We start from the raw sequence: 24,302 nt of genomic DNA, 5'->3' as shown, positions 1-24,302 counted from the left end.
TCTGCACCTGGGAGCTGACAGAGAACACAGGCACTACTTGCTAGACAGCGCAGAACCAGTCAGGGTGGTGAGTCCTGCAGGAAAGAGCCCCTCAGCCAGCAGCAGTTAGGAGGGTGGGACCATCACTGTCCTAAGTCCCCTTCAGGTGGTAAAAAGGGTAGGGTCAGCATGGTTTCAGAAACTGGTGTTCCTTCCCCCGAAATCCAGGCAATTGCAACCGGTTCGCCTGCGGAATGTGCAGTGCCCCTGGACGCTTTGTCGGTGGTCCTCAGTTTCGTTCATTGCCAGAATGGAGCCGGGATGGAGCCGGTGTGTGGACGCAAAGGTGCTAAAAAGCGGTCCCTGCCCCCCCCCTATCCTCTGGGGAGAGCTATGACACAGACTCGGGCCCTGCTGAGGCCAGTGACCCCTGCTCTGTCATTACAGATGACACTGATCAGGACCGTTCGGACAGAGAGGATGAGTCTCCGTGCTGGTCCGTGTGCACTTATCACAGCTGTGCATGCTAGCCTGAAGAGTCAGGAGCCAGCAGATCCCTCTGCTGATGTAGCGGTCCCTTTTGGGTCCCGTAAGCCAGCCCCTTCACCTAAGGTGTTCCCGTATCTGACTTATTTTGACAAGTTCATTTACGAGGAATGGAGTCGCCCGCAACTGACCTTTTCGGTCCCCAAATACATGGCGGTGCGTTACCCCTTTGAGGAAAGCCTTCTCAAGAAGAGGTTGGCTCCTCCGGTCGTGGACCCCCCAGTACCCAGTTTAGGCTGAGGCAGTGGCTCGTTCCTTGTTTACAGTTGTGGGGTCAACCATGCAACCAGTACTGGCATCCGCACTTGTGTCGTAGACACTGAGTGGGCAAAACTGCCGCACCATGAATTGGGAGAACAACAGGCTTCTCCTGTCTGCGTGGAACTCACAGACCAACTAGTGCAAGGCCTTAAGTACGTTTGTGACGCGTCCCTGAAAACTCTTCCCCTGTTATCCAGGGCGTCAGTGTCAGCAGTGGTGCTGAGGCGCCTGATTTTGTTAAAATGCTGGTCTGCTGACCAGGCATCCAAGAAAGCCCTGATGGATCTAACCATCCTTGGCGACCGGCTCTTTGGATGACATTATTAAAAATGCCACAAGCGGTAAGAGTACACTACTCCCACAGGCCAGGAAGGCTAAGGAGCTACGTCGTAGGCAAGGACCCTCATTTTCCACTCACAAGCGGCTTTTTCATCCACACGGAGCTTCGGCCAAGCGTTCCCAGCCCAACAGGATGACCTCTAAAGGACCAAAGTGTCCCTGGAACCGCAAGCCTGCGAGCAAAAGTGCTACTGCATGAAGGTTTGCCCCCACCTGCAACTCGGGAATTTGCAGCCGGTGGACCTCTCGGCTGTCTGACCTATGGGTCTGCAATCTGATTTCCTCCGGCTACAAGATAGAGTTCCTCGCTTGGCCGCAAAACAGATTCTTCCCCTCCAGCATACCCTTACTCTCGGATCGCCGGGAGGCCCTTTTGGGGGCGGTAAGGGACCTGCTGAGTCATGGGGTGATAGTACCTGTTCCGGACAGTACCTGTTCTAGGGGTTCTACTCAAACCTGTTTGTAGTCCCCAAGAAGGAAGGGGGATGTGGAATCTTGGATCTAAAAGCCCTCATTTACTTTGTGAAAGTACAGAGGTTCAGAATGGAATCAGTTCGCTCAGTAGTCACTGCACTCCATCAATGGGACTTCCTGCGTCCTTAGACATCCAGGATGCGTACCTGCACATACCCATATGCCTCCGGCATCAGAAGTTTCTGCAATTTGCAGTCGGGAAAGCCCACTACCAGTTTGTGGCTCTCCTTTTTGGTTTGGCATCAGCCCTCCCCCCGAGTCTTTACCAAGGTATTGGCTCCTGTTTTGGCGTTGCTACGGCAATGCGGGATCGCGATCGTGGGTTACCTAGACGATCTCCTGAGAGCATCTTCCACCTCAGAGTTAGAGGAGGATGGAGTGAGAAACATGCAGACCCTGCAGGAATATGGGTGGCTGTTGAACATAAAGAAGTCAGTGATCATGCTGACTCAGCATTTGGAGTAGCTAGGCTTACTGCTGGACTCCATGGAAGCGAAGGTATTTCTCCCTTCAGACAAGCTGCAGTTTCTGAGCTGTGGTGAAACTGCTGATGAACCGCAAGTGGTCATCGCTACGCTTCTGCATGCGAGTCCTGGGACTCATGGTGACCTCCTTCGAGGCAGTACTGTTTGCCCAGTTCCACACCAGAGTCCTGCAGAAGGAGATTTTGACAAAATGGGACAAATCCCTGCTGTCCCTGGATCTGCAGATTCAGGTGAGCCAGTTAGTCAGGGATTCTCTGCTCTGGTGGCTGAGGTCCCCGGCACTTCAGTCTGGGAAGTCGTTCCTACCTCTGAAATGGACAGTGATCACAACGGACACCAGCCTATTAGGCTGGGGTGGAGTAATGGGAGTTCAGTCGACCCAGGGCCTCTGGTCGGCGGAGGAATCCAAGTTGCCGATCAATTTGCTTGAACTGAGAGCGATCAGGCTATGCCTCTCCACATGGTCGATAAGACTGCGAGGGCGTCCGATCAGGATCCAGTCAGACAACGCCATGGCTGTGGCATATGTCCATCACCAAGGAGGAACAAGAAGCTTGGCCGCCGCACGGGAGTTCGCTCACATACTTCAGTGGGCAGAGCGACATGTACCAGCCCTATCGGCCATTTACATCCCGGGAGTGGAGAACTGGCAGGCGGACTATCTACTTCGCCAGATGCTGGACCCAGGAGAATGGGCATTGCATCCGGAGGTGTTCAGGCTACTGTGCCTGCGGTGGGGCACACCAGACGTGGATCTTCCGGCCTCCCATCTCAATTTGAAGGTGCCAAGATTTGTGTCCAGGACGAGATCCGTGGGCAGACGCGTCAGACACACTGATGGCTCCGTGGGATCAGTACCAGCTGATCTATGCCTTTCCTCCACTGAAACTGTTACCACGTCTGCTTCGCAAAGTGGAGGCCGAGGGGATCCCAATAATCCTGATTGCCCCAGATTGGCCCCAGCGTCACTGGTACACAGACCTAGTGTGCCTGGTGGCAGATGCTCCCTGGCGACTGCCATTACGAGAAGACCTTCTGTCTCAAGGTCCGATTCGCCATCCTGCTTTACCATCACTAGTTTTAACATGGCTATTGGGAGCTAGGTGTTGAGGAACCGGGGTCTTTCGGACTCGGTGATCCCAACTATGCTGAGAACAAGGAAATCTTAGTCTCAGAAGATATATCATCGTACCTGGAAGGCCTGCATCTCCATGTGTGAGGAGAAAGGATAGCATCCATGCTCCTTTTCTATATCCATGGTCCTGCTGTTTCTTCAACAAGGAGTAGACCAGAAATTGGCTTTGAGCACCATTAAAGGACAAATCAGCTTTGGCTGTCTTTTTTTCAGCGACCCCTGGCATCTCACTCTCTAGTGAGCACTTTTGTCCAAGGGGTCCAACATGTAGTTCCCCCGGTGCGTCCAACGTTACCCCCGTGGGATCTGAACCTGGTGTGAACGGTGCTGCAAAAACCGCCATTTAAAAATATCAGAGAGATCCCTCTGTTGACTCTTTCCCAGAAAGTGGTCTTTCTAGTGGCCATTACATCAGCCAGGAGGGTTTCGGAACTGTCGGCCTTGTCCTGCAAGTCGCCCTATCTGGTTATCCACAAGGATAAGGTTGTATTGTGTCTGCAGCCTTCTTTTCTGCCGAAGGTGGTCTCGGCGTTTCACATCAATGAAGACTTTGTGTTGCCATCTCTGTGTCCTAAGCCGACACATGCCCTGGACGTGGTTCAGGCTCTGAAGGTTTATTTGTCTGCCACGGCTCCCTTCCGGAAGTCAGACTCACTGTTTGTTTCGGTGGCTGGTCCAAAGAAAGGCATGGCGGTCTCGTCAGCCACCATTTCCAGGTGGATCAGGCAGATTGTAGTACAAGCCTACGCCTTGAAGGGGCAGGTGCCCCCCTTTCCGGTCAAGGCCCACTCCATGAGGCCAATCGGAACGTCTTGGGCCTTCCGACATCAAGCGTCTGTCGCTCAAGTTTGTAAAGTGACGTCTTGGTCGTCTGTCCACGCGTTTACAAAGTTCTACAAGGTAGATGTCCGTGCATCCGCTGATGCCTGTTTTGGCTGCAAAGTTTTGCAGGCGGCTGTATAGTTGCAATTGCATATGCAATTTTTCCTTTTTTGGATCTAAAAACACAGTACCTTAAAGTTAATGCACTGTTGCATTTGTTACCGCATTTTTTGGTGCGGTTTGAAGGTAGAGTCTCTCTGTTGAGGAGTTCCCTGGTTTTTGTGGTGTTTTTGCCATACACCGTCATTTTGTGGGTAAAGTTATACTATTTCCCACTTGCCATGGTAGATGAAGTTTTTATGCTGTTTTCCCACCCCTCCTTTTGGCACTGTTTGGGGACGTACCAATGGCTAAGAGAGGAGCTGTGTCAGTCAGCGAATTACAGAGAAAAGGATTTTACGGTGAGTTCTACTTACCGTATTTATCGACGTATAGCACACACCCCAAGTTTAGGAGGGAAGTTTAAGGAAAAAACTTTTAGGAGGGACGTTTAACCACTTGCCGACTGCCGCACGACGATATACGTTGGCAGAATGGCACGGGCAGGCATATGGGCGTATATATAAGTCCCTGCCTTCCCGCGGGTGGGGGGCCCGATCGGGCCCCCCCCGGTGCTTGCGGCGGTCGGCATTCGTTCGGGAGCGATCCGGGATGAGGGTGCGGCCATTCATTCATGGCCGCCCCCTCGCGATCGCTCCCGACGAATGAAAATGCTCCGTGACATCACTTCCTCTCCTCACAGGAGAGGAAGTGATGTGATCTCTCCTCCGTGTCGGTATTTTTCGTTCCGGCACCGAGGAGAGAGGATCGGTGAGTTGCACCAACACACCACACGTACAGTAGAACATGCCAGGCACACTCACACCCCCCCCCTTTACCCCCCGATCACCCCCCCAATTACCCCTGCCCCCCCCCCAGTCACAGTGCATTTTTTTTTGCATTGGTGTCATTTGTGACTGTAATAACTGTTAGGGCAGTTAGGGTTAGCCCCCTTTAGTTCTAATGTGCCCCCCTAACCCCCCCAATAAAGGTTTAACCCCGTGATCACCCCCCGTCGCCAGTGTCACTAAGGCTGGGTTCACATTGCAGCGGTTTATGAGAACGGATGTGATTCGCACTGCAGTGCAAATCACATCTGATCTCTGTGCGATTCGAGTTCAGCCATACAGATAGTATGGCTGAATTTGCGCCGCACCCGCCACAAATTCGCACGGGACCCTTTTTTTGGTCCGCAGCAGAATCGGATCGCATGGGTGTTCACACCATGCGATCCGAGTTTGCAGATCGCACTGCGATATGCGAACTGATCTGGGGGTGTCATTAACATTTCACTGACACTCCCAGCAGTTCGCATAGGGCAGTGTGAACTGCCGCCGGGAGGCATGCGATGCGAGAACCCGCCGCGGATTCGTGGCGTTCCCGCATCGCTCCAGTGTGAACCCAGCCTAATAAGCGATCATTTTTCTGATCGCTGTATTAGTGTCACAGGTGACGCTAGTTAGGCAGGTAGGTATTTAGGTTCGCCGCAACTTTTTATAGCGCCAGGGACCCCCATATACTACCGCATAAAGCCCCCTGATTGCCCCCTAGTTAACCCTTTCACCAGTGATCGCCATATAACTGTTACAGGTGACACTGGTTGGTTAGTTATTTTTTTATAGTTTCAGGGCACCCGCCATTTATTACCTAATAAAGGTTTAACCCCCTGATCACCCGGCGGGTGTCATTTGTGACTGTAATAACTGTTAGGGCAGTTAGGGTTAGCCCCCTTTAGTTCTAAGGTACCCCCTAACCCCCCCAATAAAGGTTTAACCCCGTGATCACCCCCCGTCGCCAGTGTCACTAAGGCTCTGTTCACATTGCAGCGGTTTGAGAACGGATGTGATTCGCACCGCACTGCAGTGCAAATCACATCCGATCTCTGTGCGATTCGAGTTCAGCCATACAGATAGTATGGCTGAATTCATGTCGCACCCGCCGCAAACTCGCACGGGACCCTTTTTTTGGTCCGCAGCAGAATCGGAACGCATGGGTGTTCACACCATGCGATCTGAGTTTGCAGATCGCACTGCGATATGCGAACTGATCTGGGGGTGTCATTACCATTTCACTGACACTCCCAGCAGTTCGCATAGGGCAGTGTGAACTGCCGCCGGGAGGCATGTGATGCGGGAACCCGCCGCGGATTTGTGGCGTTCCTGCATCGCTCCAGTGTGAACCCAGCCTAATAAGCGATCGTTTTTCTGATCGCTGTATTAGTGTCACAGGTGACGCTAGTTAGGCAGGTAGGTATTTAGATTCGCCGCAGCTTTTTATAGCGCCAGGGACCCCCATATACTACCGCATAAAGCCCCCTGATTGCCCCCTAGTTAACCCTTTCACCAGTGATCACCATATAACGGTTACAGGTGACGCTGGTTGGTTAGTTATTTTTTTATAGTTTCAGGGCACCCGCCATTTATTACCTAGTCTCACTAGTGTACCCCTAAATTTAGGGGTGTCTACTTTCCAAAATGGGGTCATTTGGGGGGCGTTTGTGCCATCTTGGCATTTTATGGCCTTCAAAACTGTAACGCCCTTAGAAAGCCTGAAGGCGGTGCTTGGTTTTCGGGGCCCCGTACGCGGCTAGGCTCCCAAAAAGTCCCACATATGTGGTATCCCCGTACTCAGGAGAAGCAGCAGAATTTATTTTGGGGTGTCATTTCACATATGCCCATGGCATGCGTGAGCAATATATCATTTAGTGACAACTTTGTGAAAAAAAAAAAAAAAAAAAAAAGTTTGTAATGTTCCCGCAACTTGTGGCAAAATATAAAATATTCCATGGACTCAACATGCCTCTCAGCAAATTGGGGTGTCTTCTTTCTAAAATGGGGTCATTTGTGGGGGTTTTGTGCCATCTTGGCATTTTATGGCCTTCAAAACTGTAATAGGTAGTGAGGAGTGAAGTCAAATATTTACGCCCTTAGAAAACCTGAAGGCGGTTCTTGGCTTTCGGGGCCCCGTACGCGGCTAGGCTCCCAAAAAGTCCCACATATGTGGTATCCCCGTACTCAGGAGAAGCAGCAGAATTTATTTTGGGGTGTCATTTCACATATGCCCATAGCATGTGTGAGCAATATATCAATTAGTGACAACTTTGTGTAAAAAAAAAAAATATTTTTTTTTTTGTCATTATTCAATCGCTTGAGGCAAAAAAATAAAATATTCAATGGGCTCAACATGCCACTTATCAATTTCCTTAGGGGGTCTACTTTCCAAAATGGGGTCATTTGGGGGGGGGGGTTTGTACTGCCCTGCCATTTTAGCACCTCAAGAAATGAGGTAGGCAGTCGTAAACTAAAAGCTGCGTAAATTCCAGAAAACGTACCTTAGTTTGTAGATGTGACAACTTTTGCGCAAACCAATAAATATACAGTTATTGACTTTTTTTTTACCAAAGACATGTGGCTGAATACATTTTGGCCTAAATGTATGACTAAAATTGAGTTTATTGGATTTTTCTAATAACAAAAAGTAGAAAATATCATTTTTTTTCAAAATTTGCGGTCTTTTTACGTTTATATCGCAAAAAATAAAAATCGCAGAGGCAATCAAATACCATCAAAAGAAAGCTCTATTTGTGGGAAGAAAAGGACGCAAATTTTGTTTGGGTACAACATTGCATGACCGCGCAATTACCAGTTAAAGCAGCGCAGTGCCAAATTGTAAAAAGACCTCTGGTCATTTACCAGCAAAATGGTCCGGTCTGAAAGTGGTTAAGGAAAAAAAAAACCTTGCATTTTAAATGCCAATCAATGCAGCCTTCCCCCGTGTCCATCTGCAGCCTTCCCCAGTGTCCACCTGCAGCCTTGCCCAAAATTGCAGCATGTTTGGTTTTTAACTTTAGCCCCGCCGCTAAGATATTCAGCTCCTCTCGGCTCGTTCCTGCTGTCTCTGAGGGTAAGAGGAACACCACAGACATAGGCCGAGCCAAGTGTACTGTGTACTTGTGTACTTGGCTCCGCTCACAGTCACATCTCCATCCCGCCCCTTGGCCCGTCTCCTATGATTGACACAACACCAGTCCAATGGCGGGATGTAAAGGCTAGGAGGTGGGACTGGGTGTGACAGCGAGCCTAGCCGAGTACACAGTACCCTTGCCAAAGACAGCGGGGATCGGCGTATAACACACACCCACAATTTCCCCCTGATTTTAAGTGTTATACTCTGATAAATATGGTGATTACATCTAGGTAACATGGCTAAGATAGATTTGCTGGTGATGTACATCATAATTAAGAGCATGAATGTGTTAGTATAACTACTACTAAAACAAGTAAAGAAGGCCATTTTTTTTTTTTTTTTAGCTTTGAATAGAGGGGAGATGGATTAGAACACCTGTCAGTCTGTATTGCTGTCTGTGCCCCGGTTAAGGAGGTTCATTCTCTCCATTTCTCTTGTTTACAATTATCATTGAAAGTGAAAGTAAACAAAAATCTCAAATTGTGGGTTGTCCCCAGAAAAGTAATAAAAAGTTATGGTAACAAACAAATGGCCACTGCCCCCACATATAACTGACCTTCACAGCAAGGAGCATGTGGAAGGGCAACATAAACAAAATCAGAGAGAATCCCCAGATCAGCTTGCCAGCCAGTCTGCGTTGAAAACAAGGATTTAGTTGGCACACATTTGGAAACGCATGCATAAAGCTGCAGAGACGCTCCAAGGCATCCCAATATTTCTGCAGTCCTAACTCTTAATGTTAGTCTCCACAGTGGAAGCACATGCATTTTAATGGATAGATGGAGGGTAGGTGAGTCAGAGGTAGCCCACCACTCCTTAACTGGTTGCCGACCGCCGGCTGTCAAATGACCGCCAGTTTAATTCCTGCTGCAGCATGTGTACACCTTTGGCTGCTACCTCAGCAGCTAAAGGATGTAAGGATTGGGGGCAGTAAAACTGTGATTCAACCACTGTGAATGAGCCCTAAGGGTGCTATTGCTGAATGCAGATAAGGGGTCATTTACAAGTGCAGCAGGCACTCTTTCTCCTCCAAAAAGGGATCAAAGTGTGTTTCACAGTTAGTGAGGAGGTGATATGTTGCCTTATAACTACCTGATTTAAACCCATGTTTGCCATGCAATGCATGCAATTGTCACACGGTAGCACAGCTATTAGAGGTTGAAATCAGGTGTGAGGAGGCGACACTGTGCCCTGTGATCTTTGACTTCTCTGTTTTTCATGTAGACCTCTTTAACCACTTAAGCCCCTGACCAGACCACTTTTTGCAATTCGGCACTGCGTCGATTTAACTGACAATTGCATGGTCGTGCGGCGTGGCTCCCAAACAAAATCAATGTCCTTTTTTCTCCACAAATAGAGCTTTCTTTTGGTGGTATTTGATCACCTCTGCGTTTTTTTGTTTTTTTTGGCAATAAAGTTTATTGAAGATGATAAACAATAACAAAGAATGGTAAGAACAAGGTAATGTATACATCTTATGAGCTTTCAAATGGTAAGACATAGTTCCAAATAGTTGCATTGTACATATATATTAATATATATGAAGTCTACAGTTTGAACAAGTCAATATATGCAAATGATATTTGGTATTGTTAAGTAATGAAAGGGGAAAAAGGAGAGAGACCATGTCAAGGACTACCAGATATCCTAATTTGTAGATCTACACAATTATTTAAGTTAAAGTTTAGTGAGTCAGGGGGATTTATCCATCCTGAATGTATCATGCCTTCTATGTGTCCCAGAATTAATTATTTAGATAGAGTTCTAAAGGTGTCTGAGGTAATAAAAGTACGCCAAGGTTTCCACATTAAATGGAATTGTTCAGTGTTTTCGGTAGCAATAATTTCTTCCATGTTGTGAATTAAGCTAATTTTTGAAAACCAGTCTTTAATCGAGGGGATGTTTTGGGAGTTCCAATGTAGAGGAATCAGACTCTTTGCTGCATTGAGCAGGTGCCTAATCAGAGACTTCTTATAGGATTTGTATGAGAGGTGTGTTATGTGGAGAAGACACCAAGCAGCATTTATATCCATTGTATAACCTGTAATGTGTTTTATCCAATGTTTCACCTGGGTCCAAAAAGGCTGAATGTTTGGGCAGCTCCACCATAAATGAATAAATTAACCTGTTTCTTCTCTGCATCTCCAGCATATGTCGGACCTTCCGGGATACCAATGTTTTTTTTTTTATTGGTGTAATATACCACTGTGATCGTATTTTATAAGAAGTTTCTTGCAAACGAGAACTCAAAGAGCATTTGTGTGTGAAGACATTTGCTTTTTCCCATTGAGAGTCCGAGAACTGCATTTGGAGATCCCTTTCCCATAAAGCTTTATATCTGTCAGGGGAATTCGACTTCGGCTGGATGAGCCAGCTGTACAATAGGGAGGTCGTTTTTTTAATCGGTTCCTTCTTGGCGCAGATTTTTTCAAAATTGGTAAGAGGTCTAAAAAAGGCCTCTTTGCTTTTATTGTTTAGGATGAAATCTTGGATTTGGGTATAGGCCCAAAGGGTCAAGGGATACGATCCAAACTCATGTCTTAAGTAAACAAACTGTTTCATGTGGTTATTAGAGAGGCAGTGAGAGACCACCATTGGTTCCTTAGGGTAATTTCTAAATATTTTTTTTGTTATTCAGACCTGGAGGAAAATCAGGGTTATTAGCTAGTGAGGTAAGAGGGCTTGGGGTTGATGAGATTCCGTGTTTTGTAGCAATTTTGTGGAAAATTTTTAATGTGGTATTGACCATGGGGTGACCCTTGATGTTAAGTGGGGTTGTGGAATAGTTGGACCATGGTAAAAACGGAATAGACAAATCTGAACTTGCCTTCTCCAGACATACCCAATCTTTACAGTACTCATGGCAGTGCCAATCTATGATTCTGGAGAGATGTGATGCATAATAGTACTTCCTGAAATCAGGCAGACCTATACCCCCTTTCGGTTTGGGTTTCTGCAAAAAGTTGAGTCGTACACGTGGGTCTCTTGTTTGCCCAGAGAAAGTTACTCTGCAATCTTGTTAGTTGCCTGAAAAAGGAGTCCGGAATGTCTATAGGAAGCGTATGAAACAAATATAGCAATCTTGGCAATACAGCCATTTTTTAGTATGGCCGCCCTGCCAAACCATGAGAACTTCCCACTATTCCATCTTTTGAGATCTGCTTCTATTTTCTTAAGCAGGGGTTGAAAATTGCAAGCAAATAAGGAGTCAAAATTTGGAGTAATGTGGACACCCAAATATTGTAAAGATATGGATTCCCATTTGAATGGGCAGTTGGCTCTAGTCCGACGCTCAGTATCCTGCGAGAGGTTAAGACCTAATGTTTCACATTTCTTGTGATTAATTTTGAAATTTGATAATGTGCAGAATTCTTGGAAGGCCTTCAAAAGGTTTGGAATTGAGATGTGGGGTTGGGTTATATAGAAAAGTAAATCATCGGCATATGCCACTACCTTGAATTCCCTTCTGTCTAACACAAAACCATGTATGTCCGTTTGGAGATTGATGGTTCTAATCAGAGGTTCAATGGATAAAATAAAGAGAAGGGGTGACAAGGGGCAGCCTTGTCTTGTTCCGTTATTAATTTTTACCGGTTTGGAAAGGATCCCATTCACTTTAATTTTAGTGCTTGGGTTGGCATAAATTGCTCTGACCCATTTCATCAGACCAGAACCAAAGCCCACGTGTTCACATACTCGGAACATGTAATCCCTATCGACGCGGTTGAAGGCCTTCTCTACTCGACTCGACTTTGTCCCTCACAGCTCTGTGAATTAGGTTTAGTGTCTTGGTGGTATTATCTTTCGCTTCCCGATTTGGCATAAAACCCACTTGCTCTGGGCCTATGAGTTTCTCTAACAGGGGTCTAATTCTGTTTGCTATGATCTTCGCTAGGATTTTTAGATCTAAGTTGAGGAGCGAGATGGGTCTGTAATTTGTACAGTTGGTGTCATCTTTATTGGGTTTAGGGAGAACGATTATATGGGCCATTAGAAATTTAGGGGAGGCTTGGTGACCTAATCTGATAGCATTTAGTGCCTCGGTTAGAGGTTCTGTGAGGATATCAGGGAAGGATCTATAATATTGAGATGTAAGCCCGTCAGGTCCTGGGCTTTTACCAGTGGCTAGGTCTTTTATGGCTTTTGTGACTTCGGATGAAGAAATAGGGCGATCCAGGATATCAGCCGCATCTTTTGGTAACGTTGGCATATTGCAATTGGAGAGATAGTTAGAGAAGGCCTGGGTCCTGATTCCTGATTCTGCCAGGGGATTATTTTGAGAATGTATATTGTACAGTGATGAATAGAAAGAATGGAATATAGCTGCAATTTTGGAGGAATCATGTGTCATTGTACCATCTTTGGATCGTATCCCATGAATGTTGTTGGATAGGGTGGATTCTTTTAAAGCCCTGGCTAGAATCCTGCCACTTTTATCTCCTTGATCATAATAGATGGCTTTTTTGAAGAATAGAAAACTCCTTGTTTTGTTGTCTAACATTTCCTCCAGGTCTTTTCTCGCTTTCGTAAGTTCAGGTAGGTTTATTTGGGCTAAAGATTGTTTGTGAATCAGTTCTAATTTTGTGATTTTTTGTAATAATTCGGTGATATATTTTTCTTTTTCTCTTTTCTTTCTGGCGCCCCATTTAATCAGTTCTCCTCTGACCACACTTTTATGTGCCTCCCAGATTGTCAGGGGAGATACATCTGGCGTGTCATTCAGGGAGAAGTAACTTGTGAGCGTTTCGTGAATCTGAGCAAGTATATTAGGGTCTGTGAGGAGGGAGGCATTTAGTCTCCAACAAAAGGTCAGTTTCTGGCTATTTTTAACATGTAGTTTAATGGAGGTGGGTGCATGATCAGATAAGGTGATAGAGCCTATCTCTGCTTTCATGAGATCATGTAGATCCCTTTGGGTAATAAAAAGAAGATCTATTCGGGAGTAGCGTTTGTGGGCATTAGAATAAAAGGTGAAGTCCCTGTCTGTGGGGTTTAATGTGAGCCAAGTGTCTAGAAGGGTCAAGGATTTGAGAAGAGTCTTTATTTTTTTAAGGATATTATATGCTATACAGGATTTGCCTGAGGATGTCTCTTGTTTGGGTTCCAAGGGGATATTGAAATCTCCTCCCAATATGATGCATCCTTCTGCAAAGCTCTTTAGTTCGTCGATTATCAATTGGCAGAAGGAAATGTGTGCCCTGTTTGGGAAATAGACATTAGCCAGTGTAACTGGTTTGCCATTCATGGACCCTTTAAAAAAAATGTATCTGCCATCCGGATCTGATCATTGGTGATGTGTAACAAAGAGCGATTCCTTACTAAGAAGAATTGCGACTCCTTTTGTTTTTGCATGTGGGTTTGTGGCGTGAAAGGCTTCTGTAAAGAAATTATTTGTTAATCTGGGTATCTGGTTTCCTTTTAAAGTGAGTTTCTTGTATGAAAACAATTTGTGGTCTACTTTTTTTTAAGTTCATTAAGGAGTTTTTCTTTTTTCAGGCGTATTTAAGTCATTTACATTATGGGATATGATTGTAGGTGCGTGACCTAGACCCATATATGCCATACTGTAAAAGTCTAGAGGGGTTCTTAAGTGAATAAAGAATTATAGAAGAGAGATAAAAAATATAGAAAATTAAGGGGAATGGGTGGGAAGAGCAGAGGGGAGAAGAGATAAAAAAAAAAAGGAGGGAGAAGGGGGGCAGAAGAGGAAACAAAACAAGAGCAAAAGGGGGAAGCAGGGTATATATTTATATCCTGTCACGTGGGATCGTCTTTCCCACGTTACAGAATGGGTAGATAGAAAATGCTACTACGGTTTCTTCTGTTTGCGGTGTATTATCTGGGGGGGGGGTTAATGGGAAGGCTAACACAGATTAGATAATATATTCGGTTAAACAATAAAGGTCTATCAAAAACCTCAATGGTTCAGACAGAATCAGTGGTGTGGGGTGGGTGACAGCTCTCTGAAAATACATCAATGATAAATTATCAAGCGATCGATGTGCGTTTCTAATCCAGCATTGTGGTTTAGCTTTAAATCTACCAGTATACCTTGGGACAGGTGACTCACTTTCCCCGTCTTTGAGGTCGGGGTATGTGGTATTGACAATAGCGTTAATATGCAAAATGGATAACAACTTCAGTAAATAACAGAAAAACAACAAGATAAGTAAACAAAAAAAGAGAAAGCCTTTGTGGCTGCAGGATTGGTCATATTAAAGAACAGCTAATAGGTGTTGAAAAATCTAGGACCGGGTCCTTGTTTGCCCTTGGCATAAGGTCAGTTCCTCCCAGCACAGTAGTGTTCTATAACTACATCAGGAAATGCCTGATAAAAACTTACTGAGAGGTAAAGGCCAGGGGGCTATTGAAATCATGTAGCACATATTGCTGTCTACGAATACTTGATGGGGAGCCGTTGAGATCATAGGACAGCCCGCCTCATTATCCGGTCTATAAATGAACCGTGTGATATGAAAAAAGACCTTGATAACTCCTATGTGAATAATTTAGGTCCAGTGGGACAGATTATTTGAGAATGGGCGTGTAATCATGACTGTGGTCTTAAGGATAAGATCAGTTTAACCCCCCTTGGTTAGCTCTCCGGCATCCCAGTGGTATCCCAGAGTCAAGCACTTATCATTAATAATAACTTTTAAACAACTTCTAGGAACTCAAATTGTTAGTGAAGAGAATTAGAATTAGTCCTCTCTTATTAAATATCTGGCCTTGGGATAGGATGTGGTTTGCATCGTAAATAAGCCAGTCCCAGCTCTTGTGATAGGCATAAACAAACCTTTCAGTCCAATCAGTATAAATTTCTGTTAGATTATCTTAATGCAATATACTATGTGAGAACAGTTGGTCAAATCGTCAAAGTTGGCGATTGAATGTTACTGATTCTCAGAATTAAGTTACCCTAGTGTCCAGCTATAGGTTCCATTCCGTTTGACTATCAGCCCAGCGAGGTAAGTCTATTCGTCCTGGTCTGTCATCACGTCTTCTGCAAAGTAAGCAAGAGTGAATCCTATTTGCGCTGAGAAAAATAAATAAAAAAGGCCTGAGAAAGCCCACGAGCCGGTAAGACAATGGATCCAAAAGGAAAGAGGAGAGCATTAGCTGATATAGGAACAAGGTATATCTGGTATGCCAAGTAAATGGACCAAAGAGACCTGCACAGAGGCAGATTGCGTGAATGAGGACAGCTTTGGCTGACCGTGGGCTCCATTTAGTAGCAAGAAGAAAAGGGGTTTGGCAGAGGTTGAATATAAAAATACAAGTAATGCGTCTTGCTGTAGCTGAAGTGGATAATTGCCTATCAGCATATGGAAGTTGTTAAACACAAAAAAAAAAAGACCTCGGGTATGCTATGAAAGTGGTTTGTGAGGGTTTATAATGGAGCATATTGTGATATCTGAAATCAAATCAGCTGCCCATGCCCAAGTCATGCTGTAGATGAAGAGCTTATTTTCCTGACAGCCAATGCAAGTTGTTGAAATCAGTGTTATTATGCTAAAGCGTTGTTCAGTTGAATTAACAAATGTCCCTCAGTTTGCTGGATTTTTGAAGAGGAGTGGCTGGGTGGTAATTTTGGTACAGTTTTTGTTTTTTACCTCCTACTCCTTTGATGAAGCGTGACTTACACGGAGATATGTGAGGGGGCGATGAAGGATTGGGCAATGGGGGTTGGGAGGCGGAATTCCTGATACCACTCTGGTAGGTCAATCAGATCAATCTGGACATTATTGCAAAAAGCGGGCAGATCCTCAGGAGTGCGTAAGAGGTGTTGTTTTCCGTTATATGACACCTGAACTGCAAAGGGAAACCTCCATTTGTATGGTATCCCCTTTTCTCTGAGGGCATCTAATAGAGGCTTGATCGCTCTTCTGTTCCTTAGGGTTATAGGTGATAGATCTTGAAACAGTTGAATGGCAGTGTCATTAAACATGATCTGATCATTCTGTCTTGCTTTCAGTAATATTTCTTCTTTCAGGGTGTAACTAGAAAGGCAGCAAATGATATGTGGTGGGGCTGGGTCAGGGGCTCTTGGTCTCAGAGCTCTATGAGCTCTATCAAAGTCTATGGGGGATTCCTGTGGTCTGTCAAGCAGTTTGTTAAAAACTGAGCAAAGGACAGGTTTGATCTGTTCAGTAGTCACTGCTTCAGGAATTCCTCTGACCCTAATATTGCATCTCCTGCCCATATTGTCCAAATCCTCTAAATGTCTATTCACATTAATCAGGTGCTGTGAATGAGTATGTGAGACTTCTTCTAATCTCTGGATTGCTTTGTCTCTGTTTACCAGCCCTCTCACCTGCCGCCATTTGTATAGTGAGCATGAGGATGTCAGCCTTCAGGTCAGTGATTGCTGTAGAAAGTGATGTCTTAATATCAGCAGCTATGTCCATCATGGCAGCATGTGTAAGCGGCTGGTCAGAGGGAGAAGTGTCTCTTACCAAGTCCTCAGAATTTGCCAGGGATTCATTATCAAATTCCTCCTCCTCCTCCCTCACATGCGGGTGCGCCATCTTGTCCTCCGCGGGGCCTCTCCTTCCCTGTCCCTGTGACAAGAAAATCTCCGGGATTTGCTTCTGTTTTGAGGGTCCCGGTGTGTGGGGGTGACTGTGATGTGAAGCCCCTCTTGATGCTCTGCCCATCGTGCAGCGGAACGATCGCTAAGCTGAGAGAGCTGGCAAACCACACCGGAGCTCTGTCCTCAGGCGTCCATCTCTCCTGCGCGCCAAGCCATGCCCGCGGTTTTGATATTTTGCGCTATAAACAAAAAAAGAGCAACAATTTTGGAAATAAACACTTTTTTTTTTTTTTTTTTACTTTTTGCTAAAATAAATATCCCCAAAAAATATACAAAAATCGTTTTTTCCTCAGTTTAGGCTGATACATATTCTTCTACATGTTTTTCGTAAAATAAAAAAAAGCAATAAGCGTTTATTGATTTAGTTTGCGCAAATGTTATAGCTTCTACAATATATGGGATAGACTTATGGCAGTTTTATGATTTTTTTTTTTTTAACTTGTAATGGCGGTGATCAGCGATTTTTATTGTGACTGTGACATTATGGCGGACACATCGGACAATTTTGACACATTGTTGGGACCCTTTGGCATTAATACAACCAATACTGTCAAAACTTTTTACCGTTGTAAAAATGTTAAAACATATCATTTCTGAAACTAAGCAACATCAGTTATGGCATCTGCATAGTTATAACTGTATAAGAAAGTGTCTATAACACTGTTTGTTTGTTTTTTTTTGTTTTCTAACTGCTTTAATGTGATTTTCACCCTTTACTTTTGACACATTTTAAGCTTGCTCTAATTATCCTATGCCTTACTAAAAATATGAAGTGACATTTGAAAATTACTTTCTGCATATTTTAGGTTTCAAAAGGAAAATGGAAGAGGATTAGCAAATACTGTCCACTGGATCTCTTCTCAGGGTATGTGCTAACTGCTTATCTTTTATGTACAGCTTTGCTTAACCACTTGCTTACTGGGCACCTAAACCCCCCTCCTGCCCAGACCAATTTTCAGCTTATAGAGCTGTCACTTTTTGAATGACAATTGTGCGGTCATACAACACTGTACCCGAATAAATTTCTTTCCCCACAAACGGAGCTTTCTTTTGGTGGTATTTGATCACCTCTGGGTTTTCCATTTTTTGTTAAAAAAAAAAAAGACTGATTTAAAAGTAATACAAAACTGTTTTATATTTTGTTAATAACAGGTCATTTTTCTCCTTCATTGATGTATGCTGATGAGGTTTCACTGGTCACTGATAAGGCTGCACCGATGGGCACTGATAAGGCTGCACCAATGGGCACTGAAGGGCATTGATAGGTGCCACGGAAGGCACTAATAGGTGGCAATGATAGCTGGCACTGGACACTGATGGGTGGCAGTGATGGGCACTGGTAGGTGACACTAATTGGCACCACTGGTGGGCATTGATAGGTGGCACTGATATACTGTGGACACTGATTTGTGACATTGATTTCTGGCACTGGCAGGCAGTACTGGTGGGCACAGAGGCTCTTCTTCGGGACTGATGTCCCTTCAAACACAAGGCAACAATCATCTTTTTTCAGCGTGAGAAAAAAACAAAAAAACATTTACTGATCCTCTGTTTACATCACGTGATCAGCTGTCATTGGCTGACAGCTGATTGCAAGGTAAGGGGCCTTACTCGGATCTGTGATCACAGCGTGCTCCGCGTGCCCCCTTCAGGCCAGCTTTGAAAGAGGAGGACGTCAATAGATGTTCTCCCGGCAAAGCAGATCCGCGCTGTAGCCGTTATTTGGCTATAGCACGGATCTATAATTTAGTTAAGCTCCCTGCCGGTATTCCCGAGTCTGACTCGGGGTGGAATTTCAGAATCAAAAGCGGTAACCCCGAGCCCAGGATCCAAGAAGAGCTTACTTACCTTGTTCCCTGGATCCTGCGATGTCTCGTCTGCATTGTGACGCACGGGGATGGAGAACGGTGCCAAATTCAAAAAGTGAAACACATAATACATACAGTACACTGTAATCTGTACTGTATGTAATTATTTCACCTCCCTTTTGTCCCTTGTGGTTTTTCGAGTGCCCTGCAAGCAGTTTCATTTAATAAAAACTTTTCTTTCTGCCTAGAAACTGGAGATTGCCCGTAGCAACCAAAACTGTCCCTTTGCATCAAAAGTGGTTTTAGACCAGTTAGGAATCAGCGATAATAAATGAAAATAACTTGCAGAATTGAGCGATAGTGATTTGTGGGGAGATCTGTCATCAAACACTGAAAAGTAATGACAGTGACAATTCTGCAACTGAGCAAATGCCAGTGTTTGTTTTTGATTTGATTACATTATTGAATCATTTTTATTATTATTATATTGGTAGAATTATTTATAGTTATTTATTATAATATAATTTATGATTTCATTTTTCAAACTTTATCATACCCAGGATGTCTACTAGACTCTGGTTTGGGCAGATTTAAGTGAGTTATTCCTAAGAATTACAGGCCTACAATATAAAGCGCCAAATTCCCATGCAAAATATTTGTACCTCTTTCAGCACCAAAAATCTGAAATAATCATACCGCCAGGAAGGTTAAAGGGCAACTGTTATAGAAAATGACAGTCAAACCAGACATGCTTAGGGTCAAATAAGCAATATGAACTTTTGGAATGGGGGGCAAACATAACCAACTTGCAGTTCACAGCAGTGATTCAAAACCCACGTGATTTTTGCTCATGCATGCGTTGCTTGCCCCAGTCTCTACTTGTCCAGATAGTCCTTGTTTCATGTAGTGACAGCTCCAGAAAGGAATTTTTATTGGTTATAGTGAAGGGTGGATGAGCGCTTGATGCCAAGGGGTGATAACTGAGGAATGAAAGCTGCAATGAAGAAGGCAGGATGTCCAAGGTAGTGAGATGATTGAGACAGGAATTATTGCTTTGCTTGAAAATATTTAATGCATGTACAATATGTATCAATAATGTTTAATTCCTTTCAAACATGTCTGGCTGCCATTAACTCTTTTTTTTTTTTTTGTAATGGTCATTTTATTTTCATTGAATTAGTGATCAAAAATGTAATTGATACAACATAAGAAGAGGGTGGTCTAAATACTAACTACATCCCTATAATACATATATTACAAAACGAGTTAGCCCATGGGACTTTAAATGAGTTGTTCATATAGGTCAAGACAAATAAGTATGATAAATTAATAAAGATTTTATTTGATTTTCACAGACATAGTTATGAATAAATATGTATAAGAACCATCATGAACCATAACTTGACCATAAACATGTTTGTTATAATGCTAAAAGTGCATAGTATACATATACAGCTTATATACTTGACGCGTTCCGTGTGCTCTGCTCGCTTCCTCAGGAGTAGATGTATATGTGGGGTATCTAGAAAGACAATAAGTATTGGTGAAATGTGGCATACAATGATGATTTTATTCGAGAAAAAGCATGTGGCCTCCAAGAGGCGCTCCATACTCACATTATGGTCTGTTGATCCAGTGGACTGATCTCCAGAGGTAAAAGTGGTAAGTGCCTCCACCGGGAGCTGAAGAGGCATGGTTTGCAGCAACCACATAGGGAGCAGGTGGAGGGCAGACATGGTGACAAGAAAAAAAGGGGGGTGAATGTGTTGTGTCCTAGAGCTCCCCATGGCCATATATGTCGTAACAGCTGAAATGAGAATATATATGTATCTACATCAATTAACAAAGTATTTAATAATAGTCTAAAATGATAAATTATGTGATATCACTATTGTAAAGTGAGATCCTGACATTATGGGCGTGCATACAGACGGGGGATAGTGTGTAAGGAAGGGATGCAGAGGGTGCAGGAATGCAGAGGGTGCAGAAAAAAAAACCCTATGGCGTGTCTTTTTTTTTTTTTTTTTTTTTTTTTTTTTAGATAAGGTGAGGGGGGCGTGACCAGGAGCGGACGTGAGTGAGGTTTGGGAGTGAGCATGTGATGCTGCTCTCCCACTCTGCTCCGTCTACCATAACGCTGCCATAATGCTGCACTGTGTTCACCCTTCACTGTTCCCTGGTCTCTGCTGTGTGAAGTGCGAGTGGCGTGTTTGCGGAGCCCCTGTACCTGCTGGGTGCGGTGGTTCCCAGCCTCCTTTCTGGTCTCTCCTCCCGCAGGTGTGCAGCGGGACATCGGTTTGGGAGCCGCTGGGCTGCTGGATGCGAAGGAGGCGTGAGGAGTTGTGATTCTCGCGAGATCTGAAGGGATGACTCGACCAGGAGGGGGGTGAGTGTGGATGCCGGGCTGCTGCTTTCCCGCTGTGGATAAGAGATGATCCCTTGCTGCTGCTGCCGTTACTGCTTGAGTGGAGGATTTGATCCCTGGCCCCCTTGTTGAGCTCTCTGCCTGTCCTTGACTATACTTTGTATTTGGGATGAATTAAGAGCATCTCTTCCCCTCCACCCCATGGGGAAAACAGGAATGAGGTAACCGTTTCTTATTTGGCTGGTTTCCTAATTTTTTGAACTTTTAGAGGGGGGGCCCTATTATGTACTGTGTGTGCTATTTTGGATACATGGGATAATGGTGCTAATGCTGCCTGGATTGGCTTGGATTGGACGTATGCTTACGCTTATGCTCACATTTATGTTGCCTCACCCCTGCTAAATTGGACTGCTGCAAAATAGTAAACAAAAGTGGACTGTTGGTGCCTTTTATTTATTTTTATTTTTTATGGCAATTAAGAAGCAAATTTAAGTATAACTTTTTTGTGGACCAGTTTTTTTGTTTTGTTTTTTCACGTTAGTAAGAGATACATTTAAATATATAAGATAGCCATGTCTAGGAAAAGGCCTCCTGAGGAACATTTACCCCATGAGGGGTCACAAGTTACTCGTGCTTCAAAAGATAAAACCAACCAGATGGCTTCTGCTGCAGCCACTAAATTGGAAAGATATGCTCACTCAGCATCGGTCTCACCCTCCAAACTGGGCTCACAGCAAGTATCACAAAATAAAGAGCAGAAAAATCTCCCTGTGGACAGAAAGAGCCAAGGGCATACTTCTTCTAACCCTTCTACCCCCTTGGTGGTTAAAAATGTAGGTAGTAAGGGCTCGGGGGGGGGTGGTAGAGTATTAACTGCCTGCGTAAACTCAGAAGCAGCCACTATCTACATACCTCCGTCCATTGAGTTAGAGGGGGAACCCACATTACGTGAGATATTAAATGCGCTTAAGGAATGCAAAGACTCAATTTTCAGCTTTGATGGCCAGTTAAGATGTATTAAGGAGGAGTTATTTTCTATGAAACAAGATCTGAGTAAAACCGTGTTAAGAACTTCCGAGCTTGAAGAATGAGTAAGCCTAGTGGAGGATGAGTTGAGTCCAGTGAAGCGGGAAATCGAGCTGTAAAAAGACACAATAAATACTCAAGTCGCTAAGCTGGATGAGATGGAAAATAGGAATCGTAGAAATAATATTAGGGTGATAGGCCTCCCCGAACGCAGTGAGGGCCCCGACTTAACTTTTTTGGAAGGATGGTCCTGGGAGATCTTTGGGGGTACCTCTTTTAGACCCTTATTTGCGATAGAACAAGCACATCGAACTCCCTCAAAAACCCACCATGTAGGGGAGCGTCCCAGGCCGATGGTAATGAGAATTCTCAACTACAATGATAAAGTGACTTTGCTTCGAAGGGCCAGGGAGGTGGGTGATATTAGATTTGAGGAGGCTAGGGTTTCCCTTTTATCCTGATTTTTCCCCGGATCTCCAGAAACGTAGGGCTGAATTTATTCCAGTCAAGCGTAGTATGAGAAAATATAAGGTAAATTATGCCCTTTTGTATCTGGCTCATTTAAGGGTTTCAGAAGGTGGCAGGACATTTTTTCTTCAATACATCGATGGAGGCAGGACAATGGTTAGAAGAAAATAAGAAGGATCTGTAAACCTACATAATCTGGACATTTGTTGTGATAAATACGTGATCGGTTATATTTTGTGGGGTATATATGAAGGGTAGGGGTAATGAATAAAAAAATATTTTATAGATTTACACTATTATCTCACATACAATAGGAGTAGGGGGGTTGAATAGCAATGGGTGAGAAATGTTTGTTGCCATGGGTGTAAGAGGGCAGTTAAGCCCTCTATTTTGGTTAAATTTATGTTAAATATATAAAAAATTATATGTGTAAGGAAGTTGCGGGAAGGATTTGAGAAGGTCACAGGTGCACTCCTATGAGGAAGCCCTGAGGGGCAGGAGGGGTGGGTGGGATGCTGTAGGTCTAGGGGATGAGAAGGGTAGGGTGGGTGGGGGGAAGATAATGAACAGGAACTAATATGCATGAGAGTAAATTTTCACCTTTTGCAAGGAGATATGAGGGGGAATCACTTATATGGGGTTAAGTATTTAAGACAAGGAGGAGAAATTGGTATATTTGTGAATATTCTTATGTGTAGTTTTTTTTTTTTTTCTGTATTATGCCCGATTATACTTATATTGGACTGGATGCAGGTAAAGGAAATTAGTGTAATATCATGGAATGTTAGAGGTCTGGGAGATGCGGTTAAGAGAGCCGTCGTGCTGTCATCGTTGGAGGGAAAAGGACCCGGATTGTTGTGTCTCCAGGAGACACACCTAACCGGTGAGTCTCCAGGAGACACACCTAATCGGTGAAATGGTTCCACTGCACCGTAGCTGGAAATTTCAGACCCAATTCCATTCAGTATTTTCATATTATTCAAGAGGGGTGAGCATTTTGATCAATAGAGAAGTCTTGTTCTCTTGTTATAAGAGTTGTATTGATTCTAAGGGTCGGTATATTTTCTTATACTGTTCAATTGAAAATAAACCATATGTGATGGCAAATATATATGTTCCACCCCCATTTAAACTGGAGATCCTATATGAATTAACAACATTTTTAATAGATAAACCCGGAATCCCAGTGATGGCAATAGGGGAGTTTAATGAGGTGTTGGATAGGTCCCTTGATAGATTTCCATCAGTAAAGAGCCCAGTGGTTGGGGAGGAGAGTAGATTGGCTCTTTTTTTACATGAAGTGGGGTTATGCGACTTGTGGCGTGACCGACATCCGCCAGCAAGATTGTACTCTTGTTTTTTCAGCCTCCTATCTTACCTTGTCTAGACTTGACATGGTGTTGGTTAATAGCGAGGCCTCGAATTTGATAGGTAATATAGAATATGGTCCCAGGGGGTTATCTGATCCCCTTAACGCTGACCTTTATTATTGGGGAAAAAAGTTTTATCCAAGAGAATGGAAGACCGATCCCTCATGGCTGGAGATCATAGACAGCACTAAAGATTGAATTAAGAGAGTTTATAAGAATTAACACTAATACTGTGTCGGCGGGGGTGATCTGGAACTCTTTAAAAGCCTTTCTGATAATGAGTATTCTGAAGTGTTCCAATTGGAACGAGGAACGAGACAGGGCTGTCTCCTGTCTCCTTTACTCTTTGTTCTTGCAATAGAGCTGTTGGCAATAGCAATTAGAGCTAACTTGGACATACAAGGATTTAGGAGTGGAGTAGAAGAGGATAAGATAGCATTGTTTACCGACGATGTCTTGTTTTTTCTAGGAGATGTTCAAACCTCGTTAAAAGCTGTGATAAGACTGGTTGGAGAATTTGGTCAAACGTCGGGATTGGTCATCAACTGGGATAAATTGGCATTACT

At 44.2% G+C, this 24,302-nt stretch overlaps 1 protein-coding gene across 7 annotated transcripts in view; it reads left to right on the top strand.

The window, feature by feature from the left end:
• Nucleotides 1–24,302, top strand: part of IPPK (inositol-pentakisphosphate 2-kinase) — a 1,165,378-nt gene that overhangs the window by 618,795 nt on the left and 522,281 nt on the right. For all 7 annotated transcript variants that reach the window (XM_077452467.1, XM_077452466.1, XM_077452469.1 and 4 more), the window contains one exon: nt 17,506–17,564. In XM_077452467.1, the coding sequence (XP_077308593.1) occupies nt 17,506–17,564 (59 nt within the window). The remainder of the gene's footprint in view (nt 1–17,505; nt 17,565–24,302) is intronic.

The sequence above is a fragment of the Lithobates pipiens genome, unplaced genomic scaffold (genome assembly GCF_037356315.1).
Source record: "Lithobates pipiens isolate NorthernLeopardFrog02 unplaced genomic scaffold, aLitPip1_a1.2 Scaffold_23, whole genome shotgun sequence".
NCBI classification, from domain to species: Eukaryota; Metazoa; Chordata; class Amphibia; order Anura; family Ranidae; genus Lithobates; species Lithobates pipiens.
This window is presented reverse-complemented; position numbering and strand designations above follow the sequence as displayed.